Raw genomic sequence first — 16,917 nt, 5'->3', positions numbered from 1 at the left:
GGGAAGCTTAATAATTTTGCAAAATGTACTGCATATTAATCTTAAAGTTTTATGGAAGGATTTTCACACCTCAGCAAAAACTGGACGTAACAGTACTAGTGCTAGAGAAAAATGATTTGGAGAAGTCTATCCTGTGTCCTCCCTGGCAGGCGTAGATATACTGTAAGTCCTTACTCTGACATCTGCCAAACCTGACATCTAACTATTGTCATATCTAAGCTTTTAAGCAGACTGATCCTATCACCCTCCTGCATCTGTCTACACTGAGCGACTTGAGTTGGTTTGCTTCTCGTACAAGTTGCATGATTAGGACAAAGATCATGAATATGTGAATGCATCGAGGTAATCGGATGTCTTAGGTTATGTGTACAAATGACATCGAACCTCACTCCACTGTCAGGGCGAGATGGTCTCAGATGAGGGAGTAAAGAGGGGTGCAAGGGGGGGGGTGAGAGGCAGAAAAGATGGGAGGGGGAGGTGACAGAAAGGAGGAGGAGAGATGAAGGGGAGAAAAAAATGACTTCATGACCGAGTCTAGACTGCCCCCTTTTTCCCCTCTATGTGTCTCCCAACTTTTTCTTCCTCCTCTTCCTCCCTCCTCCTCATGCTGTTTTTTTAAAGGATTTTGGAAGAGGGAAGGAAGCATTTGGAGCTTGGCCGCACAGGCAGGAGGCAAGCAGGAGCTTGAGGGACAGCACTCTGAAGCTGAAGAGGATTGCAGAGGCTTGTGCTGGTTTGGATTTGATGCACACATTTGACTGAAGAGTCGGCAGAACAAGGCGGAACGGACATAGAAAAGGATCTAAAAGGGCTTTGAAGCATATTGCTCCCTGAAGATGATCAAATACAGTGTATAAAATACACTGTTTCTTTTGAATTAACAAGGGCAGGCAAGCAAAAGTGTCTGAAAGGAAGAGCTGATTTTACTCCACTGAAGAGAGGAACAAGCAGATGAACACTGGTATGCTTTGAATGAAAAGAGCAGGATCCTAATCATTTTCCAGGAACACTTTGGAGGAACCCTGCAATGAGCTGGTGCAATCATCTGTGTTTCAGGACAGTGACGCAAAAATAGGAATATTCTTTTTTCATCATTTTTCCCGCAGAACTACCAAGTCATTCTCAGTCTAAGTGTTGTACCGGGTGTCCTTATGTTTTCCCAAAGATACTTTCCGTCATGGGCTTGCATTTCAGTCCTGTGCATTTTGGATTTATCCACCATTGCTTGGTCGGCTCAGCAACAATTTCAGCCCCAGTTGCAGACGCGTCGGTCCCGGCAAATGTCGCCTCTGACTTCCTCCATGACAGCGGGCAACCTGTCTGAGGCGGCCGAGAGGAAAGTGGAGCGCCTGGGTCAAGCTTTTAAACACAATGTTAGGATTTTACGTGAGAAAAGTGCCTGTCTGGACTTGGTGTTCTTGGTGGATGAGTCGTCCAGTGTGGGAGCCAACAACTTTCTCAGTGAGCTGAGGTTTGTTCGTAAAATGCTGTCTGACTTTCCAGTTGCACCCGAAGACACCAGAGTAGCGTTGGTTACCTTCTCATCAAAGACCCACGTGGTGACTAGAGTGGACCACATCACTGCACCCAAGTCTCACCAACACAAGTGTTCCCTGTTCAACCAGGAGATTCCAGCCATCAATTACAGAGGAGGGGGCACATACACCAAAGGGGCCTTTCAGAGGGCAGCGGTGAGTTTGACAACAAATGCCAACATTAACACGGATCTCTGTGTCGTTCAGTGGAACCAGCGTGTCCCCTTTTTTCTTGGCACGTTGAGTCGGAGCCTGCGTCTGTGTGCGTGTGTGTGCCAGTTAGTCTGGAGCCAGCTGTGTGTGCAGGCAGTGATTGTGGCTTACAGGAGCAAGGTTGATGTTAACGAGGCCCTGCGTGGCCTTATTGTTGCTGCTGCTTCCTTTAAATTACACGCCAGCAGATAGTCAAGGGAAGCCACTAATTGTTCAGGAGTTTCCAGTGATAAAAATACCTTTCAGGGAACACACACACACATCTAGCACACATGATGATATGGAAGTCTTGTCAAGCTAATGAATGTACAAATACACCACAGTCGATCCTAAACTCTCGATATCTGTTCCCTGCAATAAGCCTTTGTTCTTTGTCTGTCAATATAAAGACACTGACATTTTTAATCTCTTTTCAACAAAGAAAGCATTCCATCTAACTGAATAAATATTTATATATTATCAATTGCCCAAATATCTGTAGGTATCAGTTGTACAGTCACATTGCTGTTGCACTCACCAATAAATTAAGTGGGTTATTGACAAGATGCGCCTCACAAAGACCCCCAAAATTGCGAAAGTGATTTTTTTGTGTCGAGGAATCAGCTGAAAGGTCACTTGGGGTTACAGAGGTCACAGGGTCAGCTTGTTTATGGTTTGTTGATTTGAGCTTCCTGACACCCAACTGTGCACACATACGTAAAGAGAACATATGGCACAGTTCATCTGTCAAGTCCAAACATCCCAGCTGTACAAGCCGTGTTGGTGGTACGAGCTTGGTCCTGCATAAACAGCCTTCCCTAAGATCTGGCTTCAGTTGATGTTCGATTGTTTTTGGAGTGCTACTCTGAAATCTCACTTTTTGCCCTTTGAAGCTCTGCAACACTGAAGGTCTCGAAATGCAAGGAAAAAAACACTATTTTCTATAGTGCACTTTGTTAGCGTCAGCATCAAAACAGAATCAATTACGTTTAAAATGTACAATTTCTTTGTTTGTGGATTATGACATGCGTGTTGTCTTTTCTCTGCTGGTCAGTTACATCCAGGGAAATTTGACCAAGTCCTTTCTCAAGAAGGAAAAACAAAAGGCCACAACCAAAGTAAACAAAAGCTCCTTCTTTTGCAGATCTCTTTGGGAAATACCCAGACATTTTATTAAAAAAGATATTTCATTATAACCATCTTGAATATCGAGTTTGCCCATGTGGATATAAGAAAGACAGAGGCTTTGGCTTTTGATGGCAGTAAAAGATGGCTTTTGTTCCAAGTTGCTGTTGTTAGCCATGTGTACCGTCACAGTATTTGGTTCCATTGTGCACTCTCTTAGAAACTGACTGGTGCACATCAAGAGTAATGGGAGGACTAAGCTGAGCCCACGCACAGATTTTGAAAAGATGAGTCTAGCAGATAAGCCCAAGACACTGCAGGTCAACCGGTTCTCTAGGAAGACCCGACAGAGTCAGTCTGGCTATTCTGGTTTCTCAACATGATTTCCAGCTTTTGGTATTTATCACTGGTCTCTTACCATCTGGAATTTTTGTCATCTTTTCCACACAAGTTGTAGAACCTGCAATGCCTCCAGAGGGAGTATCCTCATGCTTTCATCCCACTGAGTTCATCCTAAATCACAATTGGGTATAGACGTAATAAAGACGTAATATAATTCACATGATTTTTACTCAGATTTTTGTAAGGTTTTGATTAGGCAATGTTTCAAACTGTTTGGCTGACATCAATCATGTTTGAAAAACAACACTAAAATCAATAATGGCATCATTAAAAAGGTTTTATCTTGATCCGCTTTGTCATGAATAATACAGCAGTTCAGCCCAAAACGACATTCACGAGTCAAGTTGTATATTCTGTGCTACGCACTCCTCTGTAGCCAAGACCATTAGAGGTTGCATCATCACATCTTCTTTTGGTGCCGAACGTTTTTCGGCTGAAAATGCGCTTAAGGGACATTTTCAGCCAAGAACCTGTCAAGAGAACACTTTTTAACACTTGATTGACACTCACTTGTTTCAGCTGACGCCTGATTGGTTAACAGACGTGTGCTTGTGTGGTTAAAACAAAAACCTGCATCCACTGCGGCCCTTTTTTGGATCAGTTTGAGAGCCATGCCTTAGAATTTAAGTTAGCAGATTCAGAGACTGGCTTTGCTGAATGTTGTCAGATTAATGGCCAATGATCAAATATCACTAATGATAAAAACACACCGAAGAAGAATAAAAGTGGCCACATTTTTTTATCCACCCCTGTGAAATTTGATTCAAAAATAGCATTCTTCCGATTTTTGCATCTTAAATAGAACAGAACTTGAGTCTAGGAGAGTTCGGATGGTTCCAAGTCTCTGCAGACGTCACTTCTCTCTCCGTTTTAGATGATTCCTGTCTGTACTGAGTCTTGCCAGACCACAATAGCCGAAACAAATACCGCGGGTTGGGTTCGTGAGGCCCCTGTCTCATTCCAGTAAGTCAGCTCAATTTCTCCCATTCCTCCCGTTTCTCTGCTTTTCCATCATTCTTGCATCCAGAGCTAAAGAACTCCCCAGCAGTTTGTGGAGCAATACAAAACCACCAATTGACTATATTATTCCTACTGTGACTCTGCGATGTTATGTCTGTGAGGATCTTTTTTCGGTATGTCCACTTGTGTGTAATTGAGTTTTCCGACAAGCAGTGTGATTTTTGAATGTGAACACATCATCAATCACGAGATCCTTCGAAATATTCTCCACATGGTTGTGATTTTTGTTCCTCTTGTGAAATGTTTTCTTGAGACACAGTGTATTGTTTCAAATGACCCTTTTTCCGTAACCAGGATTATGTATGCATTGGTTAAGAAAGCGTGATTTGATAATTATTCTATTTGACTCTCGACACTATAATATCTCACGGTCCATTATGATAAAGAGAACTCTCAATTGGATCTGTCCCAATTCTGGATGCTGCAGTGACAGCAAGATAAGAAACACATCTGTTTCCTGTCAGTGGAACTGTTACTTCACGTCACCTCGTCCTCAATCTTTTCCTCCCACTCAGTCAGTCTGCTTCTTCCCTGTTGTAGCTGTCCCCTCTCATCGCCTTCAGTATCAGTATTAGAGGGATCACAGAATGGATGGATAACAAAGAGAAATGAAGCAGACAGGCTGCTTCACCTAGCAGCCCCAGATTCCCTGATAAGCTGACGGCCAGACAGAAACGTCAGCAAACACCATTCCCTGTCTGCTGAGGGCTGTGCATCATTACCACTTGAGGCTCATTAATTTAAAATGAACAATATAATGAAAAGTAAAGGTTTTACATTTGCAACGCTCACACCTCTAGTTATTAAAAAAAACATTGTCTTTATGATGTATTTTTGTGATTTAAAAATCCTCCCATGTAAATTGTTATTAATGAAATGTTTGAGTAGCTCTCTCATAACGTGACAGCTTTCTTGGACATAACTGTGCCAGCTGTACTTGAAATATATATGTTTGCTACGCCCTCTTTACTCTCTTCTGAAACTGATTGGAAACCTCCCCAATGGCTGAGCTCAATTTTCCAATCTGTGGGTGTCTGCAGAGACCCTGGCCCCATCCATCACTATGACCGCTTCAGTCTCCTCTACCCATGCTGCTGCTTCCGTGCAGAGGAGCAACATGCTTTTTTTTTAAGATAAGCAGAATGGAAATAGTACTCGTAGAGTGGGTTGGAATTTTTTTTTTAAATATTCATCTATGACAAAACCAACATACACTGACATCATGTACTTATTCCACCCAAGAGGAAACTGAGCAATAACGTTCAGCATGCTCTTGAATGCCTCTTCTATCAGATGTCTGATAGAACCCAGAGACACACAGCCGGATTGGTTTCAAGATAAGTTCAGTGGTCATGGTTCCTACACTCAATGTGATTAGAGTTGCTGTTGGCAGACTCATCTCATTTCTCATCAGAGCCAAAATGTTGGAAGCTGAAAGTAATGCCACATTTAAACATAAAACCAGAGCACAATCCAATGCAATTAAAACGATGAAAAGTTCTTTTCTTTTGAATAGATGCCTGACACTGTGCAGTATTGTTAACTGGAGCAGCTCTTGCTGTAAAATATTTGGTATATTATAAGACAGTTATTTCTGGTTTGACATGAGCTTGGGTTGTAATTGCTAGACGTTTGGTTTATAACTGCTGGCATGGTTTATGTGTCTGATGTCTTTGTGGCAAACTCACTTTCATTCGTTGTACTCGATGATTGTTCATCTTAATAAACCTACTTTAAAGTCTAGCTCTGTTCCGCATCCATGAAACTGTATGTTACACTTCTTATCGCATCACAATTCCTCTGCAATAAATCTGTTTTCTTGTGTCTCTTGGAAACTGTGGTGTGCATTTCAGATAATATATCTTCCCCATTGGCCTAGTGCAAGTGGCTGCACTCAAAATCACTTTGCATTAGCATTCAAGGAAGAAAACTTTGAATTAAAATGTATCAGAGAGCTGAGTGCTTTAACAATGGAGACACTTTCATCAGACGTCACAATTAAGAAAAATGGATTTCTTGTAGCCCTCTAAACGAACTTTGACTATAATAATGAATACTAATTATATTTGTGTTCACCTTCTCTGTCAGAAACTCAACCAAGAGGGAAAATGCTTTGCAGCATCCAATTTAGATCCAGACAAAAATGATATTTGCTACTGCCTACACTCAATTATCCCCTGAACGTTTTCTCACTCCTTCTAACAAACTGCTGCTGGGAATTACTGCAGTACTGTAGACTTATGGCCGCAATCCTTACACTTCCCAGCTCAATAAAATACATGTGTCAGCAAATGCCCTTGACGGCTGTAAATGGTCTCTTAGCCTATTCAACATTGACTGTAGGCTTCTGTTCTCTGCATGTGTCAGATTTTGCTCCATCGAATTACCTCTTCAATAGGTATTTTAGTGCTTGCAGACAGACGTGAAATGAAACAGGAAGGTCACTTTAATTAAACCACCGACCTTATTAACTCATGTTTTAGATATGTTTAACTTTCCTCTCTAAAGCCTCCGATGAGCAAAAGAGGGTCCTCATAACAACCATCATAACAACCTGCCTGAGTTACTGACATTGTTTTAACCACTGTTCTCATAGATGAGATCAACATCTATCAATAGTGCAGGTGTAGTCTCTCCATCTGGTTGGATGGAATAAACAAAAACACCAACCACACAAAACCCTTGCACTTCCTTTAAAAAAAAAAAAAAGAAGAAATAGATCTGGTTAAGAGCTTTCATTGCAGATGTAGTTGATAGATTAACAGCTAAATACTGAGCTCTTTGTCAACAGGTGGTTAACACCCATACATACGCAATATTTTGAGATAAATATAGTTAAGGTGATACAAATGATGAGTTTGGTTTAATTATTAATTACTAGTGATTGTTGTCAAGACTGTCAAGACAGTCGAGACCAGAGCAGGCTGAGACAGAGACCAAACTGAATATAGAAGCAGAAATCTATTCGTCGTATATGCATACACACATTTCTTTCTTACTGCATAACAAACTGAAATGCTTTCATTACAATACATTCTGTATTCAGTTTGGTCTTAGTCTTGGTCTTTCCCTCCTCATTGGTTTTGGACTTGACCCCATCTGGACGGTGTCTAAAATACAATTCTATGAACTAAACACTAAACATTAGCCAATATTTCTTATAAATCTATTGGGAATCAGTCTCAGCAAATGCGTTATTATTACTTATTATGTCAGTTCTACTCAATCTGGAGTTTTGCGATATGTTTTGACATTAGTAAGACAACACAGGGATATCCACACAACTGAGTATAACAACCTCACATCTTCTTTCCACTCAGTGTGGCGAACATACGGCAAACAATGCACTGGCAAACACCTACTTAAAATACTACTCACTGTTTCATAGGTGCGAATGACATCCTCCTTGTACGCTTTGTGTGTTTGCATTGTTCTGTGTTTGTGTGCTACTAAGTGTGCACACATGCCTGGAAGACAGAAATGAGAGACTGATAAATGACTGGTGAGAGGTGGGCGTCACTGGCAGAAGTGCAGAGTGAAATGCTTGAAATCAGAAAGATGCAAGAAGGCTTTGAAGATGAATAACTTGTAGGCTGGGTCAAAGGTCGCAGAGGCGTCAGATAGGGCAGGAACTGGCTGTCAACAGCTCCACTGGCCTTTGTTTAGCTGTAACACCAGCATGGATATCACTGAAATGTTGGAAGTTATCAACTATGATGTACATTTTATTATAGATTTTGTCTGCCATAGTAAGAAGTAGGCTTCGTGATGAACTGGTGGTTGTGCCTGACTTGAGGTTGGACATGAAGATGTTCATAGGCATGTTTGTGATGGAGTTTGTCCAATATTTTACCACATTTGTTTTGCCTAACTGTCAAGGTCAGGAAAGCAATTCAAATAATTTATTTATCAATCTTTTATTAATGTATCGAAACACCTAATGCACTGGAGCATCACAATTGCAACATCTGGATTTAAATATTTAGCTACTGCAACAGCTGTAGAAATGTTTTTGAAGTTTTCATTTTTAATAAAATTTAAATAACAAGCAGATGCACACATTGTCAACTGAAAATGTCTCTTTCAAACCACTTTCAGTGGAATCAAATGACATGCTTTAGAGCCAACAGTTGTAGGTCTATTAGTAAACCACATGCTATGTTGAGGTTGACCCGTTAGAGCACTGCATCCCTTTGGGCTGTTTTCTTTGGTGGATGACTGTGTTCATTTATTTGTCTGTTTATGGGCTGGTTTAAAAGACTAAGTTGGTAATTAGTAGATATTTTAGAAGACTGATGTGTGTCGACATCCTGTTTCTTTTTGGTGCTTTTGAAATTCTCTTGGTCTGATTCATTTGGCCGCAATTGCTAACCTCCTACCCCTGGTGCACAAAAACCGTGGCTCAGTCAACCTCTGAATGATGAGGATTCTAACCTCAACTGAATACTGGACACTTGGAATCATGAGGCGTCTTTGTTACCCAGCTAGTGCAGTTCAATGGAAATGTTCGAAATACTGATTATATGTCAGATTAACCACTTAAAGGCTGATGACTGCAGTAATCTGAGCGATAAGGCAACGTGTTTCGGTCAATAGAAATGACACAGCAATGACATAAGCAAATATCTTCCAGAAATGTTATTGTATGTACAACTATGTACCTTTAATAAGTTCATCATTTATCACAGATGACATTTCAGTCTCTTACTTTTTATATTTATACATTGCCAAAAGTAGTGCCCAATTATTATGGCCCTCGAAATAATATTTTCTTCATTTTGTTCATGATTTATATTCAATACCTTTTACAGTGAACTGAAAGAAGTAATAGTCATCAAGTGGTAACTTTTCTCTGAAAACTGTGACAGCCCTTCAGTTCACTGATGTCTAAGAGGAAATATCTACTTACAGATGATGCTAAAACAAATAAACAAATAAACGGAAATGGAGAGAGAGAGAGAGGAAGATTCAATTAACCAACAACATCAAAGGAATGAGCTCGGAGAAGAGTTGCGTGTTTTAAGCTACTTCAGTTTTGACATCATTTGCTGGCTCTAACTACTTGCAAAAGAGCAGCCTGCCCTCAGAAAGTATTTGACACCACCACCACACTGATGTTTTGGTTTCTGTCGAATTCAAAGCTGATGTAGCTGGATGGTCATTTTCTCATACAATAACTGCGTTAAACAACACAATTCTGGACTTTAGCATGAAATGGCAAATAATTGCTTCCAGTTAAAATGGAAGGTAGAAGACATGTATTTAGTGATTAAATAATGAATTGCTGACTTGCTGTTGCCACGTTCACGCCTATCCTCCGGCTTCACATCATCCATGAACCTCATTGGTTGTCTTCCTTGCCTTCTTTTACCCGGTTCTTCCTTTTCTAGCACTACTTGATCCAGCATGTTTCCTGTCTCTCCCCTGCGTGTAACCAAACCATCTGAGTCTCTCTAACTTGATCACCAAGCTTTTCCACATGAGATGTCCCTTTGATATACAGGTCCGACATTTTGTCCTTCCTAGTGAGCCCAATGAAAATCTGAGTATTTTCAACTATGACTTTCACAGTTTGGCTGCTGTCTTTATGGCTGCCAATAGATTACAAAAATGTAATCTCAATTAATCATTGTAACTAACGATTAATGGAAAATGTATCACACATTTTGTATTTGTTCGAAATTTTACTTAAAGGAAGCTATAGTCAGTCATGCTTTTCTCATTTGTTCTCTACAACAACCCCTATAATGACACATCTTGTCAAGAACGTTTTTGAGAATAACCTCAGAGCCACCGAAAAGGTTAAAAAATGTGCTGAATGCATTGGAACATAAATGGTCCCTCTTGTGTTGATATAATCTTCTATTAAGTTACATTTAGAATGTGTGTTTAATTTACCATAAGGAACAAACTATATATATATATATATATATATATATATATATATATATATATATATATATATATATATATAGTGGATGTGAGATCAAGGTAGAATTAGGGGGAGGTTACTTGTTATTCAGGATCACTGCCATGCATAAATCTGAGAAAGATTAGCAGCTGGTATCCTGGCATGTTATTAGCTCCTCTGGGTCTTTGTAGGTTTCAGGTGATGCCAAATGCAACAACATAGCTGCGTTTGAACTTCTAGCATCTGTTCGGAGATGGCAGTGAAGCTGTAATAATGTTGTTTGGTCTCTTGTTTCAATTAGTTTTGATGTCAAGTAAAAGTCTATGAGGTGTGTGGAATTGAGTAATGGGGGGTGGGATGTTTTTGCTGTGTGTGTACAGAAGAGATTTGTGTCGTTTATTTCTATGGTTTTCTATGACCTTCTTTCTATTGTCATAAAAGTGAGGTTGCTTGTGTCAGCCAGTGTCAAACTGCTCTCATTTTAGCCGCTGTGGCTCTGCAGCTCTTCAATGGAGCCCTTATGAAAAATACCAGCAGACCGACATGTTCAGCAGTAACAATAAAGTGAGCCAATTAGTCAAATGAAGAGCTTAAACAACCGCATAGACAAAAGGTATTAGAACTCATAAAGGATCAAAGAAACCACCATGCAGTGTTAAACGCACAAAGATCTGTTTCTCCTGTGCTCACTACCCTGCTTTTTCTCCTTCACTTTCATATGCACTCTGTAATTACACTCCTCCTGCTGCAACCTGACATCACACAATAAAGACCGGAGCTCACACAGTCACACCCTAGCTTCTTTTCTTACTCTCTCATCTGCTGTCATGAACGCTCATTGTCTTCTGTTTCTGTATGAATCATTTACTCTCCCTAGACAAGACCTCTTTGCATGCCCCATTTGGGTAATCAATAACAAATGCTTGTAGAATATACATATCATCAATAAGACTCACCTTTTTTTGTTTTATCGTGAACTGTTTTATCATGGTCTGTTAATCAAAGTAAAGTCAATGGGTTACATGGTTGATAGAAAAGCCAGAAAGCGCGGGCCGCCACATCAAAACTAGACTATGGACCTGTTGCCTCTTTTTACTTGAAAATAAAGATATGTTTCTCTGACTTCAGTGCCCTGCCTAATTGTATGTGGTGGATTATAAACGGTAGCTAAAGTTAGTTTTGGGAACTACAGCCCATAGTCTGGAACAGACTAAGCAGTTAGTCGCTTTGTGTTGCCCAGTGTTCTCTGGTTGTTTTGACCACTGGCAAGCAGCTGTCTTGTCTGTAGGAGAAATGATCACAATCTGAAAATGTCTTCTTTTTCACTCCGGTGCCTTGTTGTACTGATATAGGGTTTCAGAACTCTGGTGTAGAGGGTAGTTTTTAGTGGTCATGAGTGACGTACTTCCTCTTTCAGTTTTGTCATATAGTTGTGGCTTTGTTGGTGGAAATCTCGCAGACAGAGGCTTCTGTGGGTAATGTGAGAGTGTGTTGATGGACCCCAACACTAAAAATAAAAACGCTAAAACGATGCCACACACTGCATAAACAAAGTGACATTTTATAATTATTCTTTTTTTGGCCACGCATTAATGAAAAACATCCAGAGTTCTTTGCCCAGAAACTTTTTTTTCATTGGGCATCCCATGTCACTAAAGGTAGACATTGGATGTGAGGTGTATTTATCGCAAAAAGCTAACAGAGAAAACCAGTTATCATTCTCCATCTGGCTCTCTAGGAAATGTCAGCAATACATCATAGAGTTATTATTAAAATAGAATTGATAAATATTCATTGTCTTGGGTGCCTGTCTGTCTGAGTCAAGTGAGATACCAAACTGGTGTGTTATTTGTATGTTTGATTGAAATGTCTTTTTCTTCTCACAGCAAATTCTGCGTCACTCTCGTTCAAATGCCACCAAAGTGATATTCTTGATCACGGATGGCTACTCGAATGGTGGCGACCCAAGGCCTGTTGCAGCAGCTTTAAGAGAACGGGGTGTTGAAATCTTCACCTTGGGAATCTGGCAGGGGAACATCAAAGAACTCCATGATATGGCATCTCGTCCCAAAGACCAACATTGCTACTTGGTGCACAACTTTGCAGAGTTTGAAGCTCTGGCCCGTCGTGCTCTGCATGAAGGTAAGACAGCCCTTTTTTAAACGATGGCACACTTGTTCATAGAAAAAATCCAGAGGCACACCACCAAAAGGACCTCGGCCAAGGCACAATAGTGTTTAGTCGAAAGTCCTGTAGAAAATCCTTTTTAGTTTGGGAAAATTTGTCGCTACTGACAGTCCACGATTTAGGATTTAGTCCAAAAAGGGGTGGGCAATATGGCAAAATATACAATGATTTATGAATTTATTGAAAGTAACTGTTTCAATTTTATTACAATCTCAAGTGTTTTTGACACCAACTTGCAAATTTCTGGTCAGTGTTAGTCTGAAAGTCAAATTACACCGACTTCTGAGCTGTGAGTGTGTGAGAAGAGGAGCACCTTCCGCAGCTCAGCTGAGAGTGGTGAATGAAGCAACGCATCAGCATAGATCTATAGTAAATAGAAAAAATGTAACATCAAAATGTAATCTCTCGTTGGTAGATCGTCGACACGTTCTAATTGTTAATGATTTTATGTTATCGTATCTCCTGACAAATGAAATGAAACCGGATTATTTCCCATAGCGCACATGACAGTCTTTCACGGCACACTGGTTGAAAACTGTCTGTACTTCTAGATCTTGGCTGTACAGTAGGGTGCACATCACAGATTTCTAACCAGATCATTGGGTGGAATACTCCTTATGCCACACAGGGCCGGAAAGCTACCTCCGTTAGGGAAAGCTGAACGAGAATCAGTTAACAAAAGTTGGACAAATATGTAGCGCCAGCATATACACTTGGTACGCGGTGATGTGTAGTGAAAATGAAGCAAATAGGTGGAGAAACTGTTGAATAATTTATATCAAGGAATACATACTAGAAAGCAGTGAAGGCTGTGCACGACCTGACATTTTTCAGCAAATAATACTAAGAAATATGACTGGGCTGCCCATTAAGTGTGAATGTCTTGAAAATGGATTCCAAGAGATCTTTAATATTCCACGTTTCATTAGTCCAGACAAGTCATAAAAGTTAAAGGAATAAAAATCCATGCTGTGTCATCAGCTCATTGACAATGTGTTTCTTGCTGTCAGAATGAACGGAAACAAGTGACTTTCCCTTTTGGAAAACTGAGGTGAACTCAACCTCAAAATGGAAAGGATAGTATTACAAAGAGTGAACCAATAGACCTTTAGATTGATTGCTTTTCATCTTACTGGTCAGCCTTGTACTGTTGCTCGAAATACGAGCTAAAATGCTGAACAAAAATGCTTCTGGTTGTGGTCTGGACTGATGAGTGGAAATGATGATGGCGAAAACGCTGCAGTTGTTGAAACATCTTTCACACACGCCAAACAAATAGAGGGGTTGATGACATTAAAAGAAATGAAATAGAAGAAATAGCTCTGTGTTAGAAATGTATAATGGGGACCAGTGTGGTCAACTGAGGTAGATGAACTGCAGACTGCAACAGTACATTGATTATGTCTTCATCATCTTTTGAACCACACGTGTGATGCAGAATCTTACATTTTATCTACAATGTATTGCAGCATAATTCTGTTTTTAAAGTTTGAACATAATTGCCATGAAGGATGATGAAGTTTTAAGTATATATCATCACTCAGCTGGGAATGATCTGGGTCTTCAGCTCAAATACATCCTTTTCACTGGAACTATATCTGACACCTTTTCTCAGTCAACCTGTTGGTCTGATGCTGTCAGTGCCTCGCAGAACATGTCGCAGTGATGAGCTCATTTCATTCGTCATTGGACAAAGCCATCTTTGATTGAATTACTCATACACTTGAGTTGGAGTGCTGATAAGTATAATATTGGTAGCTGAGGAACTTGAGTTCCATAGAGCTATGCACAGATACTTAATTTGATGTTAGTTACTGACATTGACAGGTTTAAGCTAATGACTGTTTTATCAAGGACGTGTTCGGAGCATACCTTTTAATCCTACTATTGATGTTTTGAATAAAATATTGGGGTAGCCGAGAGGATTGTATTAGTGTCAATGAGAAGGGACAATATTGAGTCACAGTAACCTCGGATATCATGAGAGTATTCTGTATGGAAAACAGAGTGCAGAGTGGCTCCAATACATAGTTCTAACGTCTAAAACACAGATACTCTCTGAAAGTCTTGTTTTGTCACATGGGTGATCTTAACCCCACTCAGTTAGCAAGATGTTTAGAATAAAATAGGCAAACGGCACAGTACACATGAGGTAGAGTGTTCCATTTTTTAAATATTCATGCATCAGAAAGGTTGCGTCATAGTGCCCCTTTAGCCAGTTGTTTATGAATGTTCTTGAAGGGGCAAGTTTGTTAAAACGAATTTCAGTAGAATTCTCGTTTTGACTCAAAAGCTTTAAACTTAAGTCATGAACTTTTGTGGAGAGTTATAAACAGTATTCCTCTTGTTATGTGGTGCCAACAACCGTCAGTGCTTAGTTACATCTACAGTGGAGCGGCCCTTTCCCACACTTTTGGATTTCCCACATTACAATGAAAAGGCATTGAGATTTTTATTGCTCTTTATCTAAAAATATCATCAAGGCTCAGTTTGTGATGGGCAATAAATCTCGCACATGCACTTGCTGGCTCCGCGGACTTCCAGACACTGGGCACATTGGTCAAAAACTGGGTTAAAGCCGTGAGAAAGAAATCCAGGTCACACACACAACTCTGGATTCAAATCCCAATATTATCTCCTCTGCTTCATTTCCATGCTCCTCACTGGCCTTGCCAGAAATACTGTAAACCATCGACTGCAGTTTTCAGCTGGGGAGCCATATGCTCAGATGCTGTTATTGGCCATGAATCAAAAATTCTCATCTGCACATTCATATGTTTTCAAACTCTATTTCATTGATACTGTTTGCATGTTATTGTTTAAAACTAACCTTGATGAAGTCAGATGTTAAGTCCTCTTCTGTCTGTTCCCTGTGGCCAGATCTCCCCACAGGCAGCTACATTCAGGAAGATCTATCTCGCTGTTCCTCTCTGTGTGATGCTGGCAGGGATTGCTGCGACCTGATGGCCAGCTGCAAATGTGGCACCCATACTGGGCAGTACGACTGCATCTGTGAGAAGGGATATTATGGAAAGGGTCTTCAACACGAGTGCACAGGTAAGGGGACATGTACACAATGAATCATTATGATGCCTTTTTTTCGCAAAGCACTAGATGTATCTTCAAGACCATCTCTAGTCCTGTATGCACAAGTGATCAATAATGTTTAGATACGATGATGTGAACAGGCAACTAAAAATAAGCAATGTTATACAACGTACCTGCAGGAGTACAAATGATAATTTAGATACAGAAGCCTAATACATAGACAATATGATCATCAGAGTTTATTTGCCTGTAGGTGAAATATCTCAAAATGTGTTCAACTGTGGAGAAAATTGACACAATTCTCGCCTCAGGGAAGCTGTTTTGTTCCTTTGATTATTTACTCTGTTCCAGTGTTTGTCTAGTTAGTTTTGGATTTGCCTCCTGAGGTCAAGGACACACTGCTTTTATTTTGAGGAAGTGGATCCCATGGATCCCAAGGATCATGTCCACCGCACAGAATGAGTTTAACAAAGCCTCATTCCCACTCTTTTATCCTAAATCATTTCATAGATGGAAGTTTTGATAAATAGGTCACTTACCAGTGTTGGTTCCCCTAGTACATTACGACAATAGGATTTCCCATTTCAGTTACATAACATACAGTACATACATTTGTCTTTTTCTCTTGTGTTCATATCTTGTGAACAAGTCATGGATGGATTTGGATGGAATTTTCAACTGAATTTAGTGGTTGGTCCGGCTCTCCGTCTGGATCCCTTTACATCAGGAGATACATAGGACCATTTTTGACCTTTTTGCCAGATTGGGATTTGGATCCAGCACTTTTTATGACAATTACTTTTTCATTGGGAGGTTGTGTTGGGAGTGGACTATAGCTGCTTGGTGGAGGTTTGCACTCTCTGAATGCTTTTCTACTTATCATTACTTTGTTTTATGATGTTAATTAAACAGAGACCAGTGAGATTGCTGAGCTAGCTTGAGGAAGGAAGAGCACAGCAGGGAGATGCAACCACAAATGGGGGCTGATTTCTCTGCCTGCCCTTTTCTCATGCAGCTATTTGGAGAAAATGCTTCATTTTAATGTGATAATATTGACCTATAGAAGAAGAATGCACCTCATTTTATCATCTATTTTAATCCACACCGTGGAGTATTTTTTGTTAAGTTAAAAAGACAACAGAGTGGAGTTCAGGCAGTTTTCACCTACAATTTAAAGTGCTGACAATGCTGTGGAGTTCCCACAGTCCAGAGTGCCCATAATCCACTGCTGGTCTGGCAGTCTTGAATGCTCAAGCAGGCAGGCCAACTTCATCTTAACTTTTCTTGCATAACAAGGCCCTCCTCCTTTGTCGCCATATTTACACTGTGGTGATTCACAGGATTGTTTTGATGAATGATGGATGCCAAAAAAAGAGTTGCTGATCTAGCAGAAGCACTTTGTCACCAAAGATATTTGTTATGACAACTACAGCTGAGAAAAGCTGTTAACTAGTGTCAGAGTAACCTCTGTGGTGTTGGCGGATCTTGTTGTGTGTG

The 16,917-nt window shown here is 40.2% G+C and overlaps 1 protein-coding gene across 2 annotated transcripts in view; it reads left to right on the top strand.

Moving 5' to 3' along the window:
* Positions 1–627: 627 nt before the first annotated feature.
* Positions 628–16,917, top strand: part of svep1 (sushi, von Willebrand factor type A, EGF and pentraxin domain containing 1) — a 56,338-nt gene continuing 40,048 nt past the window's right edge. For both annotated transcript variants that reach the window (XM_053859521.1, XM_053859520.1), the window contains exons 1-3: positions 628–1,691; positions 12,072–12,327; positions 15,253–15,429. In XM_053859521.1, coding sequence (XP_053715496.1) covers positions 1,152–1,691; positions 12,072–12,327; positions 15,253–15,429 — 973 coding nt within the window. In that variant the 5' untranslated portion in view covers positions 628–1,151. The remainder of the gene's footprint in view (positions 1,692–12,071; positions 12,328–15,252; positions 15,430–16,917) is intronic.

The sequence above is a fragment of the Synchiropus splendidus genome, chromosome 3 (genome assembly GCF_027744825.2).
Source record: "Synchiropus splendidus isolate RoL2022-P1 chromosome 3, RoL_Sspl_1.0, whole genome shotgun sequence".
NCBI classification, from domain to species: Eukaryota; Metazoa; Chordata; class Actinopteri; order Syngnathiformes; family Callionymidae; genus Synchiropus; species Synchiropus splendidus.
Note: the sequence above shows the minus strand (reverse complement) of the source record. Positions and strands in the feature narration are given on the sequence as shown.